Raw genomic sequence first — 18,493 nt, 5'->3', positions numbered from 1 at the left:
AGAAAAATTTGGTCAGAAAGTGGTCCCCGAGCCAGAAAAGGTTGGGGACCCCTGCATTAAAGCACTGGTACAGGAATGAGCATGGGGGTACATTAGTAACCCTAACCCATTCTTACATTGCATACAAAGCTAAAAAGAACCAGAGACTGGGTTGTGCTGTTGGAAGACACTACAGTTTCCCAGCATGCATCTTGGTAAGGGCTTCCTTGTCAGAACAATCATGTAATCAGGAGCCTACGCAGACTTTTTTTTACTTTTTTCATCATAAACATTAATTTTTGGAGTAGAGGTCTACTTTCGCTCTACATTTTAACACTTAAAAGGATACCTGAAGTGACAAGTAACATGAGAAGATAGACATGAGTAGGTACAGTTCCTAGCACACAAATAACTATGCTGTGTTCCTTTTTTTCTTTCTCTGCCTGAAATAGTTAAATATCAGGTATGTAAGTGGCTGACTCATCAGTGAGGGTCACACTGTAGTCACTTCCTGTCTAAGAAATTCCATCTATAAAACACTTTCCTAGCAGAAAATGGCTTCTTAAGAGCAAGAAAGGAGGTAAAAAGGGGGAATTTCATATCAGTGAGGGTCACACTGTAGTCACAGTGTAGAAATAAAAAAATAAAAAATAAAAAAAAGGGACAGAGCATAGTTATTTGTGTGCTAGGCACTGTACATACACATGTCTATCTCATCCTGTCACGTCACTTCGAGTATCATTTAATACCACTAGAAAGTTTTCTAAATAAGCTGTAAACGCTTTTTAAACATGCTGCTGCTATTTTAAGCATGTTTTTCTCAGCAGATGGAAATGGACGAAAGGCCTTTATACTCATCTCCTTCATGACATGGGGCATATGTTGCGTGGAGTGCCATTTTATCTAGCAGCTGCTCTGTTCTGAGAGAATGCCGGACTTATACTTTATATTCTTCTTTTATTCTTATTTGTAAATAGATTAGTCAGGAAATACTTTATCTTTCAAAGGAAAATTCATGAATCTTAGAAAACCCACCCGTTGTTTAGACATTGGGAATTAGAAGCGGTCAGAAACCTCCGTTTTGCCACAAGAAATAGATAGCTTGGGAATAGACTACATCTATGGAGGAATCTATTGTGTGGTCATTGCTGGGTATACATTGGATTTCGTTCCTTGGCCTCGGTCTCTTGTCCTAGGCTGTGACCTTTTGCCCAGCCAGGCACAATAGACTCTTTGAGGTGAGGTTCAGTCTCTGTGTCCAGAGCCATGACTGGGACTGTGGAGCACAGGTCAATAAGGGGGTATTCCAACTGACCACCTGTACTTATCCTCTAAATAAAGTAACTGTGACATCAGTTTGCCAGTTTTAGTCTCCAGAGGATCGCCTGACTGAACTCAAGCACTCTGGGGGTCAGTGCATTTGTATGGAGCTTAGTTCACACAGGGCAGAGGCACACACAAATAGGGCTTAATTGCAGAACATTTTATTATGGTCAGTTCCTGGCAAGATTAAGTTTAATCCATTTTATTTATATAAAATATACAGTACTAAACTCCTGAATCAGATAACAGATCATTTTAATTGCTTTCATAAACAGGCATTTCTAGGAACAAAGCCTGTGGATTGCTCCAATGTAAGCTGCATCCTGTGAGGTTTAGGGCCTCCTGCTCCAGGGGTAATTTCCTGTAACTCCATTCTCAAGTGCTTTCTCCATTACTTATGTCCCTTTGACGAGGTGTTCATCATTTTGTAAAATGCAAAACAATCCACTTTAGGGACCCCAGAATGAGTTTGGCCTTGCTGCAGCTCTGGGGCTCACCTTCATGTACTTTGATTTCAGTCAACAAACCCTGCGTATTGAAAGGGTCATGTGTATCTGCTAACTTCATGAAAGTTGACCCAGGGTCTCTTATTTTTGCTCTACGATCTATAGACCCACCAACATCATAAAGAAAGAGCAGGTATCTCTAAAGAGAACTATGGGATAATAGCGGATATCAGAGCTATGAACTTCATAATATGGATTAACCAGGGATCAAGACGGCACAGTACAGAGACCAAGTCACTACCCTGCTTTGCCGCTCCGCTACCTGGCGATGCTGTGCCATTTTGATCCCTAGTTAACCAGTGCAGGCAGGCATCTAGGCAGCGACATGGCACAGCACAGCCAGGCGGCAACACAGCATGGTCAGGCAGCGACATAAGATATGCACATTGCATGGGTCTTTGATTTTCCATAGGAAAGCATTGAATGCTAATTGCATGTGATCCGCATAGAGTACAGTAGAAGGAACACAAAATCGCATTGGGAAATGCACACCAATGAGATTGTGAAAATCTTGCTGTTATGCTTCAGCGGTACACAAGTCATTTTGTAACCTAATGTTATTACAGTAGAATCCAGTTATAGTAAACTCCAAGGGACTGGGCAAAGTAGTTTACTATATCAGAAACTAAAGTACTCCTATTCAAGTAATGGATCTTCATTTAGTCAATATGAGTATTTTTTTATTTTTAATGCTTCAGCAAGCAAGGTCTCTCCAACTAGTGCTATTGAGGTAATTCATGCAGGCCCAAAATAGTGTGCAGATAGTGAGAAGGCTACAAGTGGCTGCTAGCCCACCCACTGACTACGGCTCATGGGTCTCGGACTGATATGATGCACGCACCTGCCCACTTTCCACTATAGACTGATACAGAATAATGAAGAACAAACAAACAGGTTTACTATAAGAAGTTGTGGTCACGCCCTTGAAAAATTTTCACACCTCTTTGGTGCTTAATCTTATGGGCACCTAGCAATGCTGCCTGAGGTGATTCTGAGAGAACCTAAGCACTTTGAGTCCTATGGGAGAAAAGCACTATAGAATGTTTGTTTCTTCCCACCCTAATAGTTATTTTGATTCGAAATTGCCCTGGCAGCTGTTCATGTTTATGTCTTTGCAGATACAACCAAGGCAAAACATTAAAAAACAATATTTGAAAAAGCCCTAATGATCTTATCAGAACTGAGGGAATGTTTTTCTTACTAACAAGGAGTAGAATATCACCTTAAATAATGACGGCGACTCTCACTGTGCCTTTATTGACAATGTTTCTTTGTATGATATAGGAGCTAGCTTTGCTCCTCTCCTGCTAAGATAAAGCTAATGGAGAAGTGCAATAATATTCTGTAGGCAATCAGGTCTGCAATATGCAATTCATAATTGTAACGTTCAGGTCTAACAGATTAGAAGTTGGCTGTTGAAACAAGGTGGTCAAGGCCATTTAAAAAGGACCACTATAGTCAAAAATGTATGCAATTAAATAACAGATCTGATAGGTTTTGGACTAGTTCATCTCCTCATGGGGGATTCTTAGGGTTTTTGTTTTCAAAAGCATTTCCTGAACAGCAGTTGCCAAGTTTAACTGCCAAAAAAAGATACCAGCTGGCCTCCCTACTCGCTTGTACACTATTTTAGCAGTTAGGGCCTGTTTCCACTACACGCAGAATGGATGCAGAAAAACTGACTTCAATGAATGCCTATGGGCCCGTTTCCACTAAACGCGATTTTTCTGATGCAGATTTTCCCATAGGCATCCATTGGAGTCAGTTTTTCTGCATCGAATCTGCGTGTAGTGGAACTAGGCCCTTAGTCTTAGCAATTGTTGTTCAGGGAATGCTTTTGAAAATAAAATACATACTGAGAACCCCCTATGAGGAATGGACTAGTCCAAAACCTGCCAAAGATTTTAACAGGTTTTAACAGGTGGGGGGGGGGGGGGGGGGAAGTTCAACTTACATAGGGCTTCTACTTGCCCCCTGCAGACGTCCTGTGCCAGAACAAAACGACCCTCCAGTCCCCCGCCATGGCTCACTTCCAGTTTTTGCAACTAATGTCACAGGCCATTGCACCTGCACGGCCCTGACCGTGCACGACCTTGCTCCCACTCACGTCGCCGGGAGCATCCTTCACAGGCTGGTGGGGAACCGGAGAATTGTTTTTGTCCCGCCACTGGGCACAGGATGTCTGCGGGAGGGGGGGGGGGGGGTGTGAAGAAACCCCAGGCAAGTTAAACTTTTTTTTGCTTAAAGTTCTCCTTTAATGAGTGTTCAGTACTATATGTCGTTACCACAAGCCTGTTTATGGTATTATATGCAAGGCAGGGTTGTACAATTTCAGTCCTCGAGGGCTTTGTCCATGCCAGTGTTTAGGATGGACTGAGAAATGGAGTAATGTGTTCTGCTTGGTGAACCACACCTTTCCTGATTCAGTCCCATCAATTTATAAAAAGTGTACCTGCAAGGAAAAAAAGTGCCCCTGGGAGGCACTTACTGTGGGAGGGGGAAACCTCTGGATTCTGAAGAGGCTTTCCGCTTTCTCTTAAAGTGGAATAAAAATGACATTCAATAAAAAAAATGTTTTTCTACTTTTTATTTCCCATGCAGTTATATTTTCTTTTGTGGACAAGTAATATTGCCCATTTACAAATTACAAGTTCCTAAAGTACAGTTTATCTGCTCTGAAATCTGCAATTGCATTTTATTCATAGTTGCTGTAAATTTATATTAAATTCTTCTAGTGATTATCAACGGTGTGCATGAAAGCAGAAACAGCTCCCTTTCAGCACAGCTAGGAATGTAGCAACAGAAGAATGTAAACAAAAAGATAATGTTATCCCCTCTAGATTCAGATCACAAGCTGAAGAGTTTTCCACTGAAGAACAAATTGTTGTGTTTAAATTTTTGAATGCTGTTCTGCTACTTCCCCCCCCCCCCCCCTTTTTTTTGGTAGGATGTGTAATCTTTTAGAGCAAAGAAGAAATGCTGAGTTTCAGACCATTTTAAGTAGAGGCGATTCAGCGTTGGCAGCCCCCGACAAGTGTTGTCAGCAGTGTGTGCAGGTGCAGTAGCGGCTGCAGCACATGGCAGTATTTACATATGCGCTCCTGCGCAGGCACAGTCCCAGCAGTAGAGCGGAACCGATTGGGCTTGGCTGTTTCTGCTGGAGCCCGAAGGGAAGCCAGTACTGAGCTGGCACAGGAGCACAGATGTAAAATATCACCATGTGCTGTTCAGGGGAGCCAGCGCAGGAACAAGAAGGCACAGGAGGCTGGGGGAAGCCTTATTAGGATCCAGAGGCTTGCCCTCCAAAAGGTAAGTACGCCCCAGAGGCACTTTTTTCCTTACAGGTTTTCTTTAAGCTTTACCAAAAGTGTGTTATGACACTGGCCCTTGAAGACTGGAGACTGACATCCCTGATGTAAGGATTCTGCCATTTTCTCCATTGATTTGAGCGGTTTTTTTTTTTGTTTGTTTGTTTTTTTTATATTGGACAATGTTAGTTTTATTTGTTATTGGAAATGTTAACTTTTGTTGAGCTGACAGCTGAGTAATTATATTTAGTAAAAGGCATTCTGTACATCTAACAGCCATTTATTGTCCTATCCCCTTATCCTTTTTATATGTCAAACTAAATTTGGGTAGATGCTTACCGGAAATCAGTGAATCAATTTACATAAAATTGTAGCCATTTTATTCCAAATTTCTAAGACATTTTCAAACAAAAATAAGGGCCTATTGAGACAATACAGAAGTCAGAAACTGCCCTGCACTGCCATCTTGTGGCTATTCATAGTATATGCAGTTGTCATTTTCAGACACTCCTACATGCAGTAATTTCCTCTACCTGACACTGTAAAAAAAAGGGGGGGGGGGGGAATAACCTATTGATTACCAAGAGAAGATATACAGTGTAATCAGCTTGGAGATGTCCTTTTGCAGCAACACAATCAATAGTCAGTAGAATTGAACACAGAATTTAGAATTAATGTAAAAAGTTTTAGTATGAATAGAGCAGGCAAGCTCTACAAACAATCCCTTCATCTACCTCATTTAAAGCTCGAGCTTTAAAAGCGCTCTTCAAATTAATTATGTTTACAAGAGGAAAGCCTAACACAACACAGAAGCAAGCCAGGCGCAGCAAATGATATATGGTGGATCTTCAGGTGGATAAAACAAATTACCCAGAGGTAGCATTAATACTGCCAACTGATTCATGATGTGTCAGATTACAATCTGTCGTAGGTCCAGATCCAGAAAAGAAACCGATACTTCTGTTTCTGACTGGCCTGGCAGGCAGAGAGTGATTGAGGGTTGAACTTGGAAACTAGGACGGGGAGGAGTCTTAATAAAAGCAGCAACCCCAAGCTCATTGTCATGTTGTCATAATGACGTCTGGCTGAATTTGCTACAGCCAGTGCCTCCGCCTATCTAGCTAGGTGAGAGAGAATATGTAATGCTAGGAACACACCATATAATTTTATGTTAGATTGATGGTTCGATAGATAATTTCCATCATGTCCGATATATTTGATATTTTTTCTGGTCGATTTCTCATAGAAGAGAATGGAAATTGATAAGAAAAGATTAGAGAATCGAGCAGAAAAACAAAATCGAAAATCAATTGAATGGAAAAAAACGACAGGTGCATCTTGCCTACAGTCAAGCTTTATGGTGAAAGTGTTAAGGGTTTGGGACTGCACGAGTGGGGAGCTACAGTTTACTGAGGGAACCATAAATGCCAACATGTACTGTGACATATTGAAGCAGAGCACAATCTCCTACCTTAGGAAACTAGGCCGCAGGGCAGTATTCCAACATCTAATGACCCCAAACATACCCCCAAAATGACCAGTGCCCTGCTAAAGAAAAGGCGGGTAAGGGCGCTAGACTGGTCAAGCATATCTCCAGACTTAAATCTGTGGGAGATCCTCAAACGGTAGGTGGAGGTGCGCAAGGTCTCAATCACCCAGTTTAGTGATGTCGTCATGAAGGAGTGGTAGAGGATTCCTGTGAAGCTCTAGTGAACTACATACAGTGGCTGGATAGTGTAATGGTTAAGGGCTCTGCCTCTGACACAGGAGACCAGGGTTCGAATCTCGGCTCTGCCTGTTCAGTAAGCCAGCACCTATTCAGTAGGAGACCTTGGGCAAGTCTCCCTAACACTGCTACTGCCTATAGAGCGCGTCCTAGTGGCTGCAGCTCTGGCGCTTTGAGTCCGCCAGGAGAAAAGTGCTATATAAAAGTGTTTGTCTTTGTCTTTTACATGCCCAAGAAAGTTAAAGCAGTGCTGGAAAAGAGTTGTGGAAATAAAAAATAGACTGACATTTTTCATTTACGGGTGTTCTCACTTTTGTTGCCAGTGGTTTAGACATTAGTGTCTGTGTTAGAGTTATTTTGATGGGAAGTTAAATTCACACAGTTATACAAGCCGTAAACTGACTACTTTAGAGTATATCAAAGTGCCATATTGTTGGGGTTGTCCCTTGAAAAGATATACTAATAAAACGTGTGTGTGCTGCGCGCTGACAGGCGGTGGTGACAGACCCGTTATTAAACGGGCTAAGTTCCCTAATAACATCATATTTACAAAAATATGAGAGGTGTACTCACTTTTGCAAGATACTGTATATGTTTGAAGAGACATGCTGGGCAATTGTGTTTTTAATGGAGAAGCACTGCCCAATTATGTTGACGTTGCAGAAATGTTGCATAATTACTTATTTAGTATTTATACTTGTAAGATGGACACTTATTACATTTGGGGAGGAAACCCTAATTAAAGTTAAACCCGAGGTGAGAGGCTGCCATATTTATTTCAATGCCAGTTGCCTGGCAGTCCTGTTGATCTTCTGGCATATGTAGTGTCGAGTCAAAACCGTGGAACAAGCATATGGCTAATCCAGTAAAACCTGAGTCAGCTGGGTCAGAGTACCTGATCTGCATATGCTTGTTCAGGGTCTATGGCTCAATGTATTAGAGAGACAGGATCAGGAGGACTGCCAGGCAACTGGTATTGTGTAAAAGGAAATAAATATGGCAGTCCCCAGATCACTTTCACCACGGGTTTCCTTTAATTCTGGTGATTTCTGTGATTGAGCGCTCTTTAGTATCGTCTATTCACAGAAGATTAAAAATTTTTAATTTATATTATTTTTTAATCTTCTGTGAATAGACGATACTAAAGAGCGCTCAATCACAGAAATCACCAGAATTAAAGGGAACCCGTGGTGAAAGTGATCTGGGGACTGCCATATTTATTTCCTTTTACACAATACCAGATATATATATAGATATATAGATATATATTCTTGTAAACCAGAGGGAGCAGTACAGTCTTCACCTCTTCATTATATCATTATAATGGAGTAAGATTCTTTCACTGTATTTCTTGCGCGCCCTGGTGGCTAAAAGGATACGGTTTTAGCTTTTTTTTTGTTTTTTTTCTCTAAAACAAAAAGGATACCAAAAGCTGGCTCCTTTTCTTTGAAGATGATTCCTATTGGTATTGTTAATGTTGCAGTTATTGTTCTGTGTAGTTTTACTTTCAGTTGTTTGGAAATTTTGTACAGGGTCACTTGTTGACTAAACTCAGAGTACTTCAAAATAATTGCGTTTGTATACGCAACACCATTAACCCAGTTTAACATGGTTACCACTAATGAAAAAGGTTTTGAAAACAAAAGCTGGATCCATCAGGGAGATTTGTTAAAGGGACACTTAAGTCAAACAAAAAAAATGAGTTTTACTCACCTAGGGCTTCCAATAGCCCCCTGCAGCTGTCCGGTGCCCTCGCCGTCTCCCTCCGATCCTCCTGGCCCCGCCAGCAGCCACTTCCTGTTTCGGTGACAGGAGCCGACAGGCTGGGGACGCTGTGACGAACATTACGGGAAAGTCGTGCGCGTAATCGCCAACGATTTTCGTATGGTCCAGCCATTACTGTCAGTGCTGTGTAACTGTACAAAAAAAAAATGCCCTTCCTTTCTCTTACCCCCTCAGAGCATTGCAGAGAGTACAGTAACCTTCCCCCACATCCTGTGTCAGGAAAGAATTCACACGTGGCTAGAACCCCTGGGCAGAAGCCATTTGGCTACACAGCTCATGTTCCCCCCAAGCCTCCTCAAACTGGTTGAGATTCAAATTTCCCTCCAAACTCATAGCCTCACACAAAGGGAACGTTCATTTATTAATAATTCAAAATGGGGTTGGCACAGCAAGACAAAATTACATTTCCTGATATCTAGAAATCAGTTCTATCAGTCACCTAAAGTGCACTTTTCTAGCTATCAGGAATCGGTAGAGAAACCACTTTATCCGGCCTGCGTAGAGCGAATGCGACAGACTAGGCATGTATAGCCTCGTTTAATACAGGGTCGCATGCCGCTTATTAATATAGTCTCAGATTTGCGATACGCCAATCTGGGGCGGAGTCGCACAGATTATTAATAAATTGGTACATTTCTTGCTCTGAGTCTGAGGGTGGCAAACTTGCCTCCAGGAGATAACCCTGCCTTAAACACACCTACTTTCCAGGTAGTGACAGCCCCAAACTCAGGTTCTATAAAAGTGGGGCGGGACCAAACCTGTCAGTTCTCCAAATTTCATCGACCAGGAAAGTCTAGGCATGCGTTCCAAGGAGAACCGCCGCATGCCGTGTGTTCAAAGGACTTAACCTGAATGCCTACATTTAAAAACTGGACTATTTTTCTTCATTAACGTAAGAACTTTCTGATTTTATTCATTTTTAAAGCTCTGTGTTTATATGTTAATAGGTGTATACAACTGTATGTAATGCATTTGTTATTAAACATTTTAAAAATCGTTTAGCGGTTATGACCTGTTGCTGAACATACACAATCGTACCTATTCTCCTGAAATTGCTACCCTGTGTTTAATAGAAGTATACACTTATAACCCGTATGCGAGAACCCGGCCCAGATATAACGATCTGACCCAGATTCTTGCATACTGCTAGGGGTTACTAAAGCATTCTCCAAGTCCTAGTAAAACTACAGTAGCGGGCTGTGTAACTCGTTTGGTGGCAGATCTTTGAACTGTATGTGTGTGGTGAATCAGTTAGTGGGTCAGTTCATCAAATTGCGAACGCGGGTTACCCTTCGTGATGAACAAATGACCGTGTGAGGATTTCTGACGCTGATCGATTTACCCCATCTGCAGACCGGCCTTGCGGTCTGTGACAGACGCGAGTGATTCTTTGCGTTCCCAGACACATTAGCACCCTCTATGCTGCTATACGGTATATGATATATGCTATAGCAGCATAGATGGCGCTATTGTGGCCAGAAACGCAAAGAATCACTTGCGTCCCCAGCCTGTCAGCTCCTGTCACCGAAACAGGAAGTGGCTGCCGGCAGGGCCAGGAGGATCGGAGGGAGATGGCGAGGGCACCGGACAGCTGCAGCGGGCTATTGGAAGCCCCAGGTGAGTAAAACTCATTTTTTTTTTTGACTTAAGTGTTCCTTTAAGGTGGCCACAAATTATATAATTTGCCAAACAATCGCTTATGATTAATCGGAAATTATTGTTTGTGCATGGGACGTCATCACTAAGGCCCCGACGCCAAAAATCACCAGAGCAAAACACTAGCAAAAGCGCTAGAGTTTTGCGTTTTGCAAGTATCAATGAGCCCTGAAGGGGGATTTAGTAAGTAGACTAACAATTCTGGTCATTGGTGTGAGGCCTATTGAAGAACTCATGTTTATATTAGTTTTGTTTGCTCCACGTGCCGTTCGGACTCCATTCCCAGATGTTTTCCCCTGCAGCACAGCTGTCTGTTCTGGGCATTGGCGTACAGACAGTACTTGAAATTGGCAGGAATGCTTGGTTCCTAGCTCTAATCTTATTTTAACTTTGTTAGGCCTCTTTCACATGAAAAGCTTTAAACTGTGCACTTGTCGGGCAGTTTAGACTTTCATCTGTTGGCTACCAAGCACCTTCTGATTAAATTAAAGCCAAATGACAGCGTTTATAGCCCCACGTGTCAGCATTTGACACACAACTTTCCTCCAACTAGATATTTTTAAACCTTATTTATAAGGCGGTGAAGTCTAATAGTGGTCACAACAATCGGGTGAGCTCTCTCCCCCACGGGGTGTCCAGTGGTGGATTATTTTAGATAAGGGCTTGTTTCCACTGTTGCAACGCGATTTCGGCCGCATTCCGACGCTTGTAAAAACGCATGCGGATGCGTTTCCGCATGCGTTTTTACCCGCGATTTCGCATGCGATTTCGCATGGCAGGGTGCCATGCGAAATTAACCATGACACTGCCAGGGCTAAATAAAATTGAAAAAGGTGCGAAATCGCACGCGAAATCGCGGGTAAAAACGCATGTAACAAACGCATGCGTTTTTACTATTAAATACATTAGCGGCGATTCGCACGGATTCCCGACGCAGGCGAAATCGTTGGCTCTTTTGTGCGTTTTTTTCACGCTGAAAAAAAACGCACCTCAACAACGCTACAGTGGAAACAGGCCCATCCACTTGCATTACATGTGCGGATCTGCATGCGTTGGACGCATGCAGATTCGCGATAGTGGAAACGAGCCCTAACACTGAGCACATTCTATACATTATTCACCCTAGCCGGCATAGAGCGCACACGTTCAAGAACAAATATAGTGTTATCCATATGAACTTTTATGTATGGTTTTAGATGGTGTATTGATGTGATTATTTGGATTGGAATTCTTGGTCAATGGAACATTTCTGATTGGATTAACAAGATAGCAGTGTTCTGAGAAATATCTTAGAGAGAGCTGACAGGGCAGAAAAGGTATCGAAGGGAACCCAGAGTAGGCGAGTTATATATATTTTTTTTTTTTTTTTTTTTTTACAGGTTACTAATTTTGGCAGTACAAAGGGGCATGGCCAAGGGCTAGGGAGGATAACTGCCATTTTCTCAACGTCCATATTCAACGTTATAGTCCATCTAATATTTCAGCTGACTAGAACGGGGACCCCTGGGGGCACTGGACTGAGAGAATGGTGCTGTGACATAAGTCACAGCACCATTTACATAACAGCACCTAGAGTAATCCAACCACATTTCTGTATAAAATGTTTGTGTTGTTTCGGTGGTTTATGGTATTATCAGAGCAGCTCATTCTCAGCATCATCCATTTGCCCATAAACCTAAGTAATTATCAGCACATTTATCCAATATGGATATTACCTGCACACTGGCTCCTTGTTTCCACTTCCTTTTATGACCCCGATGGTGAGGGTGAAACGTGTGCTGACAGTAACTGAGCTGCGGACTGGCACTGAACTGTTGGCGAGGGACACTGTCAGGAGGGGCTGGAAAAGGCACTGCACGGAACAAAGGAAAAACAGAGCAAATTCAATCCAGCACTGTGAGCTGTCCTACTAAACTAGCAAATAAATGATTGCTTCCTATACAGGTAGTCAGTCCCAGGATAACAAATAATAATAACAACAACAACAATAATAATAAATAGAGAAAGTAGGTATGTTCTTAACCTCCCTGGCGTTCTATTAAGATCGCCAGGGCGGCTGCGGGAGGGTTTTTTTTTTTTTAATTAAAAAAAAAACTGTTTCATGCAGCCAACTGAAAGTTGGCTGCATGAAAGCCCACTAGAGGGCGCTCCGGAAGCGTCATTCTGATCGCCTCCGGCGACCAGAATAAACAAGGAAGGCCGCAATGAGCAGCCTTCCTTGTTTTGCATACATCGTCACCATAGCGACGAGCGGAGTGACGTCATGGACGTCAGCCGCTTCCTATCCAGCCCTTAGCGCTGGCCGGAACTTTTGTTCCGACTGCGCAGGGCTCGGGCGGCTGGGGGACCCTCTTTCGCCGCAGAGCGGCGGCGATCAGGCAGCACACGCGGCTGGCAAAGTGCCGGCTGCGTGTGCTGCTTTTTATTTTGCAAAAATCGGCCCAGCAGGGCCTGAGCGGCGACCTCCGGCGGTGATGGACGGATATATTCGTCCATACTGCTGAGGAGGTTAAAGGATACCCGAAGTGACATGATGAGACAGGCCCAGTGCACACCAAAAACCTCTAGCAGATCTGCAAAACGCTAGAGGTTTTTGAAGCAGATTTCAGAGCGATTCTAGGCATGTTCAGAGAGGTTTTCTAAACATTCCTAGCTTTTTTTTGGAGCACTTTTGTGTAGCAGATTACAAATATTGTTACAGTAAAGCTGTTACCGAACAGCTTCTGTAACAAACGCCTGGAAAACCGCTCTGATCTAGCGTTTTTCAGAGAGGTTTTCCACTTTCCTATACTTGAACATTGAGGCAGAAACGCCTCAGAAATCTAAAAATGCTGCAGCCCCCGAGTTTGCGTAAAAAACGACCGCTCTGGTGTGCACCACCCCATTCATTTTCATTAGCCAAACGGTTTTCCCCCTGCAAGCGTTTAAAAAAAAACGCTCCAGAACTGCGCTGGTGTGCACCAGCCCATAGACATGGGTATGTACAGTGCCAAGCACAAATAACTATGCTGTGTTCCTTTTTTTCCTTTCTCTGCCTGAATGAGTTAAATATCAGGTATGTAAGTGGCTGACTCAGTCCTGACAGGAAGTGACTACAGTGTGACCCTCACTGATAAGAAATTCCAACTATAAAACACTTTCCAAGCAGAAAACGGCTTCTGAGAGCAGGAAAGTGATAAAAGGGTCAATAGTTCATAGATTTTAGCTCTGGCATACTTCAATGAATGTGTCATTGAGCAAAAACTATACAGCAGTAAAAACTTAAAAAAGGATATTTAATCAAAATAAAACTGTGGAATATCTTAAAAAGTCATTTTAGGAGAAGGAAGATAAAGGATTGTATCTATTTCATTAGTTTATTTTTGCTTCGGGTGTCCTTTAAAAAGGGATACTGAGCAGGTTTTAAAAACCCCATTTGCACTTACCTGGGGCTTCCTCCAGCGCACCATAGGCCGCAAGGTCCCCCGGTGTCCTCCTGGCTCCTCTTTTGGTCTTGCAGGTGGCTCCGTTAAATTGGCGACTTCTGTCTGAAGTCGCCAGTATGAGTCCCTGCCACGCACGCTACACGTCATCACATAGGCCGTTGCGAGAGTCCTGCACATGCGTAGTTCTCTAACTCTGAACCGTGCATGTTCATAAGTCTCATGCCGGCCGACCTGATGCGTAGCAATCGCGACAGGGACTCGAACTGGCGACTTAACGGAGCCGCCTACGGGACCGAGAGGAGCCAGGAGAACTCCGGGGAACCTCGTGGCCTACGGTGGGCAGGAGGAAAGCCCCAGGTAAGCGGAAATTGTGTTTTTAAAACCTGCTCAGTATCCCTTTAACCTTAATCCATTGATACGTTGGAACATCATGCTATTTTTGTCCCTGAACCTCCCTCTGTGCCACCTTTGCTGCCCTAACCACCAAGTCACCTCTGTCCTTCATTCGTTCAGCATCACCCAACATTGTGCTCTGTCTCAACTGTGTACTTCTGTGAGCCCCCCCCCCCCCCCCCCTTCCTTTGTGCCTCCTTCTGTCCTAGTGATTATCATAATGCTGATTTCGCTTATGCAAAATATTCTGCAAAATTTTGCAATTGCGATTATACATAATTAGGATTTTTTTAAAATTGTATTGATGTCATGTAATCCATGCAAATGTCCAGAGGGTTTCAGCACTAGATAACAAGTTTGTATTAAAATGTATATGCAGAACTCACCATATACTGTACCACAGCAAAATGTCATTTTAGGGAGTCTAAAAACATTTGTTACTTAGAATTTTTTAAATGTATTTTCTCAAAAACTACAAGGCCTTTTTTGAAAAAAATATGTTTTGACTTGTTCCTATTTTCTATCCATTGTATCAGCGGGTGGTTCATAAGGTAGGTGTTTGTAAGTGGGGGACTACCTGTATTTCAAATTTTCCCAGAATCGTACTGAAACATGGAGCCTTCTAATGTAATTCCCACTTCTAAAAATGCTGGATGCCAGGCAGGGATGCAGACCATCTAACTATAATCATTTCCCCATTGCTAACCTGAAACCTGCATGCAGATCAGGAATATCTGGGGAATCTTCCTGATATGTATATAGTTACTCCAGGTGACAATTGTCTTTAAAAGGATATCAGGGAGGGGATAACACTGGAAGGTTATGGGTAGGTACCACCAGGAAGTGCATTACTCCAGGCAGGTAGATAATTTGTAAAGGTGCACTTGAAACAAAAAAGAAAAACAGAGAGCCCAATATGGTGCAGTAAGTCTAGCAATTGTTGGCAAAACAATTAACAGATGTGGATATACTCAAAAACACGGCTTACCACATAGGCAACCACTTGAAATGCAGGTGGGGAGCATAAGAACCTGACCCCACTCAGGTTTAAGAAGTCGCTCTCTGTAGATAGAAGGGGAGAGTCCCCTCCACCCAAGGTGGACTATATACTGTGCAAATTTGGACAGAGGCGCCAGGCAGGTTAAAATGATCTAAAAACAACTAAAAAGGGGAGTACAGGTGGACTTACCTCCTGAAATGATGGACAATCGAGATTGTTCAAATCGCAAACAATTTATTTTGGCACTCTGCAACGCGTTTTGCAGGTACAACCCACTTCATCAGGCAAGGAGTGCAAGCTCAAAAAGGTCCAATAGTGGCAGAGGCGCATTGCCACTATTGGACCTTTTTGAGCTTGCACTCCTTGCCTGATGAAGCGAGTTATACCTGCGAAACGCGTTGCGGAGTGCCAAAATAAATTGTTATTTACGATTTGAACAATCTCGCTTGTCCATCATTTCAGGAGGTAAGTCCACCTGTACTCCTCCTTTTTAGTTGTTTTTAGATCATTTTAACTTGCCTGGCGCCTCTGTCCAAATTTGCACAAATTGTAAAGGGGTTAGGTTTGTATTTGATGCAATTTATTTAGGCATACGATATTACTCAAAGTACTATTAGGAATTTCCTGGAGTGCTATATTTCTGCTACTATCCTCCCTTCCAACACCTAGATTCTAACACAAACTCCCAGGCTAGCTGGATGGTGTGCTGGATGGTGTACTGGTTAAGGGCTCTGCCTCTGACACAGGAGATCAGGGTTTGAATCTCGGCTCTGCCTGTTCAGTAAGCCAGCACCTATTCAGTAGGAGACCTTAGGCAAGTCTCCCTAACACTGCTACTGCCTATAGAGCATGCCCTAGCGGCTGCAGCTCTGGCGCTTTGAGTCCGCCAGGGGAAAAGTGTGATATAAGTGTTATTTGACTTGTTTACCTATATTATTATTTTTTATTGTATTTATAAAGCGCCAACATATTACGCAGCGCTGGACATTAGTTTAGGTTACAGACAATATTTAGGGGTGACATACAGCAATATGACAATACAGGAATACAAGAAAAACCAGATCATGCACACAGTATGAGTACAAGGCAATGCTTAGTCACTGGATGGGAGCATGGAGATTAGGCAAGTTAGGTTCACTAAAATGCATAGCATGGGTTCACAGTAAGGGCTCATTTCCACTATCGCGAATTCGCATGCCTTTGCCGCATGCGAATTCGCATAGCCAATACAAGTGGATGGGACTGTTTCCACTTGTCAGGATTTCGGAGCGTTTTCGTCCGCTGTAAAAATTTGCATGGCAGAGCCATCAGAATTCGCATACCGCTATGCGGTTGTATGCAAATTTTTATGCGAATTCACGTGGAATCATTGAAAAGCACACAGGCACTGCCATGGTTAAATTCGCATACCGCATCATTCATACGAATTCGCATGAAGATTCGCATACGACTGCATGCGAAATTCGCATCCGCATGAGAATTTTTACCGTGGTGATTCCGCACCGCACAAGTAGAAACGGGCCCTAATGCAAGTGCATGATCAGGTAGGACACAAAAGGAGGAGGACCCTGCCCAAAGGCTTACAATCTAGAGGAAACTGGCTACCTATACCGGCGGCACCTACACCTGGCTATCTATACTGGCGGCACCTACACCTGGCTACCTATACTAGGAGTATCTACACATGGCTATTTATATTGGGGGCACCTATACTGGGACACCTATACTGGAAGTGTTTTTTGTTTTGTTTTTTTTAAATATCTTGCTTGGCCTGCCTTTCCAATTTGAGGGGGTATATCCAAAGTTTCGTGGGGGGGGGGGGGGGGGTCGTGTTGACAACAGTGATTTCTAGTTACCCCCCTGCCCTGCTGTTAAGTGTCACTGCCACCACTGATGACCCACCTGCTTAATCCTTACCTGATAGCAGTAATCAGAGACATAATACAGGCTTATGGCATCAGGAAGGTGATTGCTCACAGTTAGCAAAGCTTCGTCAAGTTTCAGTTCTTCAGCTAGGATAGGACAGAACGAGTTAAAAGCAATGTTATGGTTTGCTTTAAAGCCCCAGAAAGAGATTTGTATTATCAGTGGTGAATCTAATCTAGATACTCAAAATTGTTCCCAAGCAGTGAGGCAAGGCATCCTTCCAATCATGCATTTAATTTCCCTGACTGTGAAACCAGCTGGGACAATTGCTTAGGAAAGACGCCGTTTTCCACAACGCTAGCATTTCTGCTATGTGTGCACTTACCCTAAGGCTACATGCACACTGGGGTGTTGCATATTGAGGAAAAAAACATGACTGCAGCGCAATGGAGAGGCAATTGTGTTTTATGCATGCATTCCGATGTATACAGTGAAGCATACAGTACATAAAGTATCCCTAGGCAACCGCTGTTGTGATACATTAATATGAAACTACCTTGATAGAGGTATAAAGTCCTTTCACACTGGTGTGGTGCAATGCACGATGTAATCCCACTGCGATGCCGCACAATTATATTGCAATGGTGCTTTCACAATGTTGTGCTAGCAGTGTGTCGGACACTATACTGGTCCACTCTAGCCATTGCATTGGTAATGAATCAGCACGGTGTGCAAAGCTGCCTCCCAGCTGCTGGCCACAAGCACCTTTCTGGTGCAATTACATGCAGCTGAATGGCAGAGTTTGGTAACATAGGGCATCATTCATAAAGCATTTCCGCATGCGTAAATGCTGAAAACAGCTGACTTTACCGCACACGTAGCAAAATCTCCATTCATAAAGGCTCTTTCCGCATGAAAAGCTGACATTACCGAGCAGAGCGATATATCACAGCCTTGTGCGGTGATTATCGTAAAAAATTTAACAAAATGTCAATTTATAAATATTACCACAAGCGGTATGAGGACAGGAAATACCGCTCCCTCAGATGTGGCGATAACCATGCTAAGTGAATGGAGACACAGACCTCCCAGGCAGCTGCAGTAGAGCAGAACATGGAAAAATGTATCAACTCGGCAGCTTCCTGTGTTTCCGCAAGCCCACCGCCAGCCTAGTTCGGGAAATCTCCACACTCCTATCGCACCTGTACACTTTTTCATGAATGACCACACAGAAGTCTAAAATACCGACAGCGGTGTTTTCCCGCACTGATTCTCATTACCGACAACACTTTTATGAATGATACCTATAGTGTTTAACACAAGGTGGCATTACCTGGTGGCCAAACACGGTCTCCTATCACGTCTGAAGACAGCAACCACAGTACTCAGATGCACGGTCATGGGGGATGGTTTTGGCAGCCTGTCTACCGCCTGTGTCAATTTACCGCATTCAGCTGCCGGTGGAAAAGAGGCCTTAAATATGTATCAATCACCGGCAGTAGTCACTTGGATAATATTTACAGAGC

At 43.2% G+C, this 18,493-nt stretch overlaps 1 protein-coding gene across 1 annotated transcript in view; it reads right to left on the bottom strand.

The window, feature by feature from the left end:
* Positions 1-18,493, bottom strand: part of LOC137536763 (heparan-alpha-glucosaminide N-acetyltransferase-like) — a 582,763-nt gene that overhangs the window by 550,130 nt on the left and 14,140 nt on the right. Inside the window, exons 3-4 of the mRNA XM_068258971.1 lie at positions 17,019-17,113; positions 11,999-12,135 (exon numbers count right to left, since the gene is read on the bottom strand). Coding sequence (XP_068115072.1) covers positions 11,999-12,135; positions 17,019-17,113 — 232 coding nt within the window. The remainder of the gene's footprint in view (positions 1-11,998; positions 12,136-17,018; positions 17,114-18,493) is intronic.

Source organism: Hyperolius riggenbachi, chromosome 10 (genome assembly GCF_040937935.1).
Source record: "Hyperolius riggenbachi isolate aHypRig1 chromosome 10, aHypRig1.pri, whole genome shotgun sequence".
Taxonomy (NCBI): Eukaryota; Metazoa; Chordata; class Amphibia; order Anura; family Hyperoliidae; genus Hyperolius; species Hyperolius riggenbachi.
The sequence above is the reverse complement of the archived record's forward strand: the minus strand, read 5'-3'. Positions and strand labels throughout refer to the sequence as shown.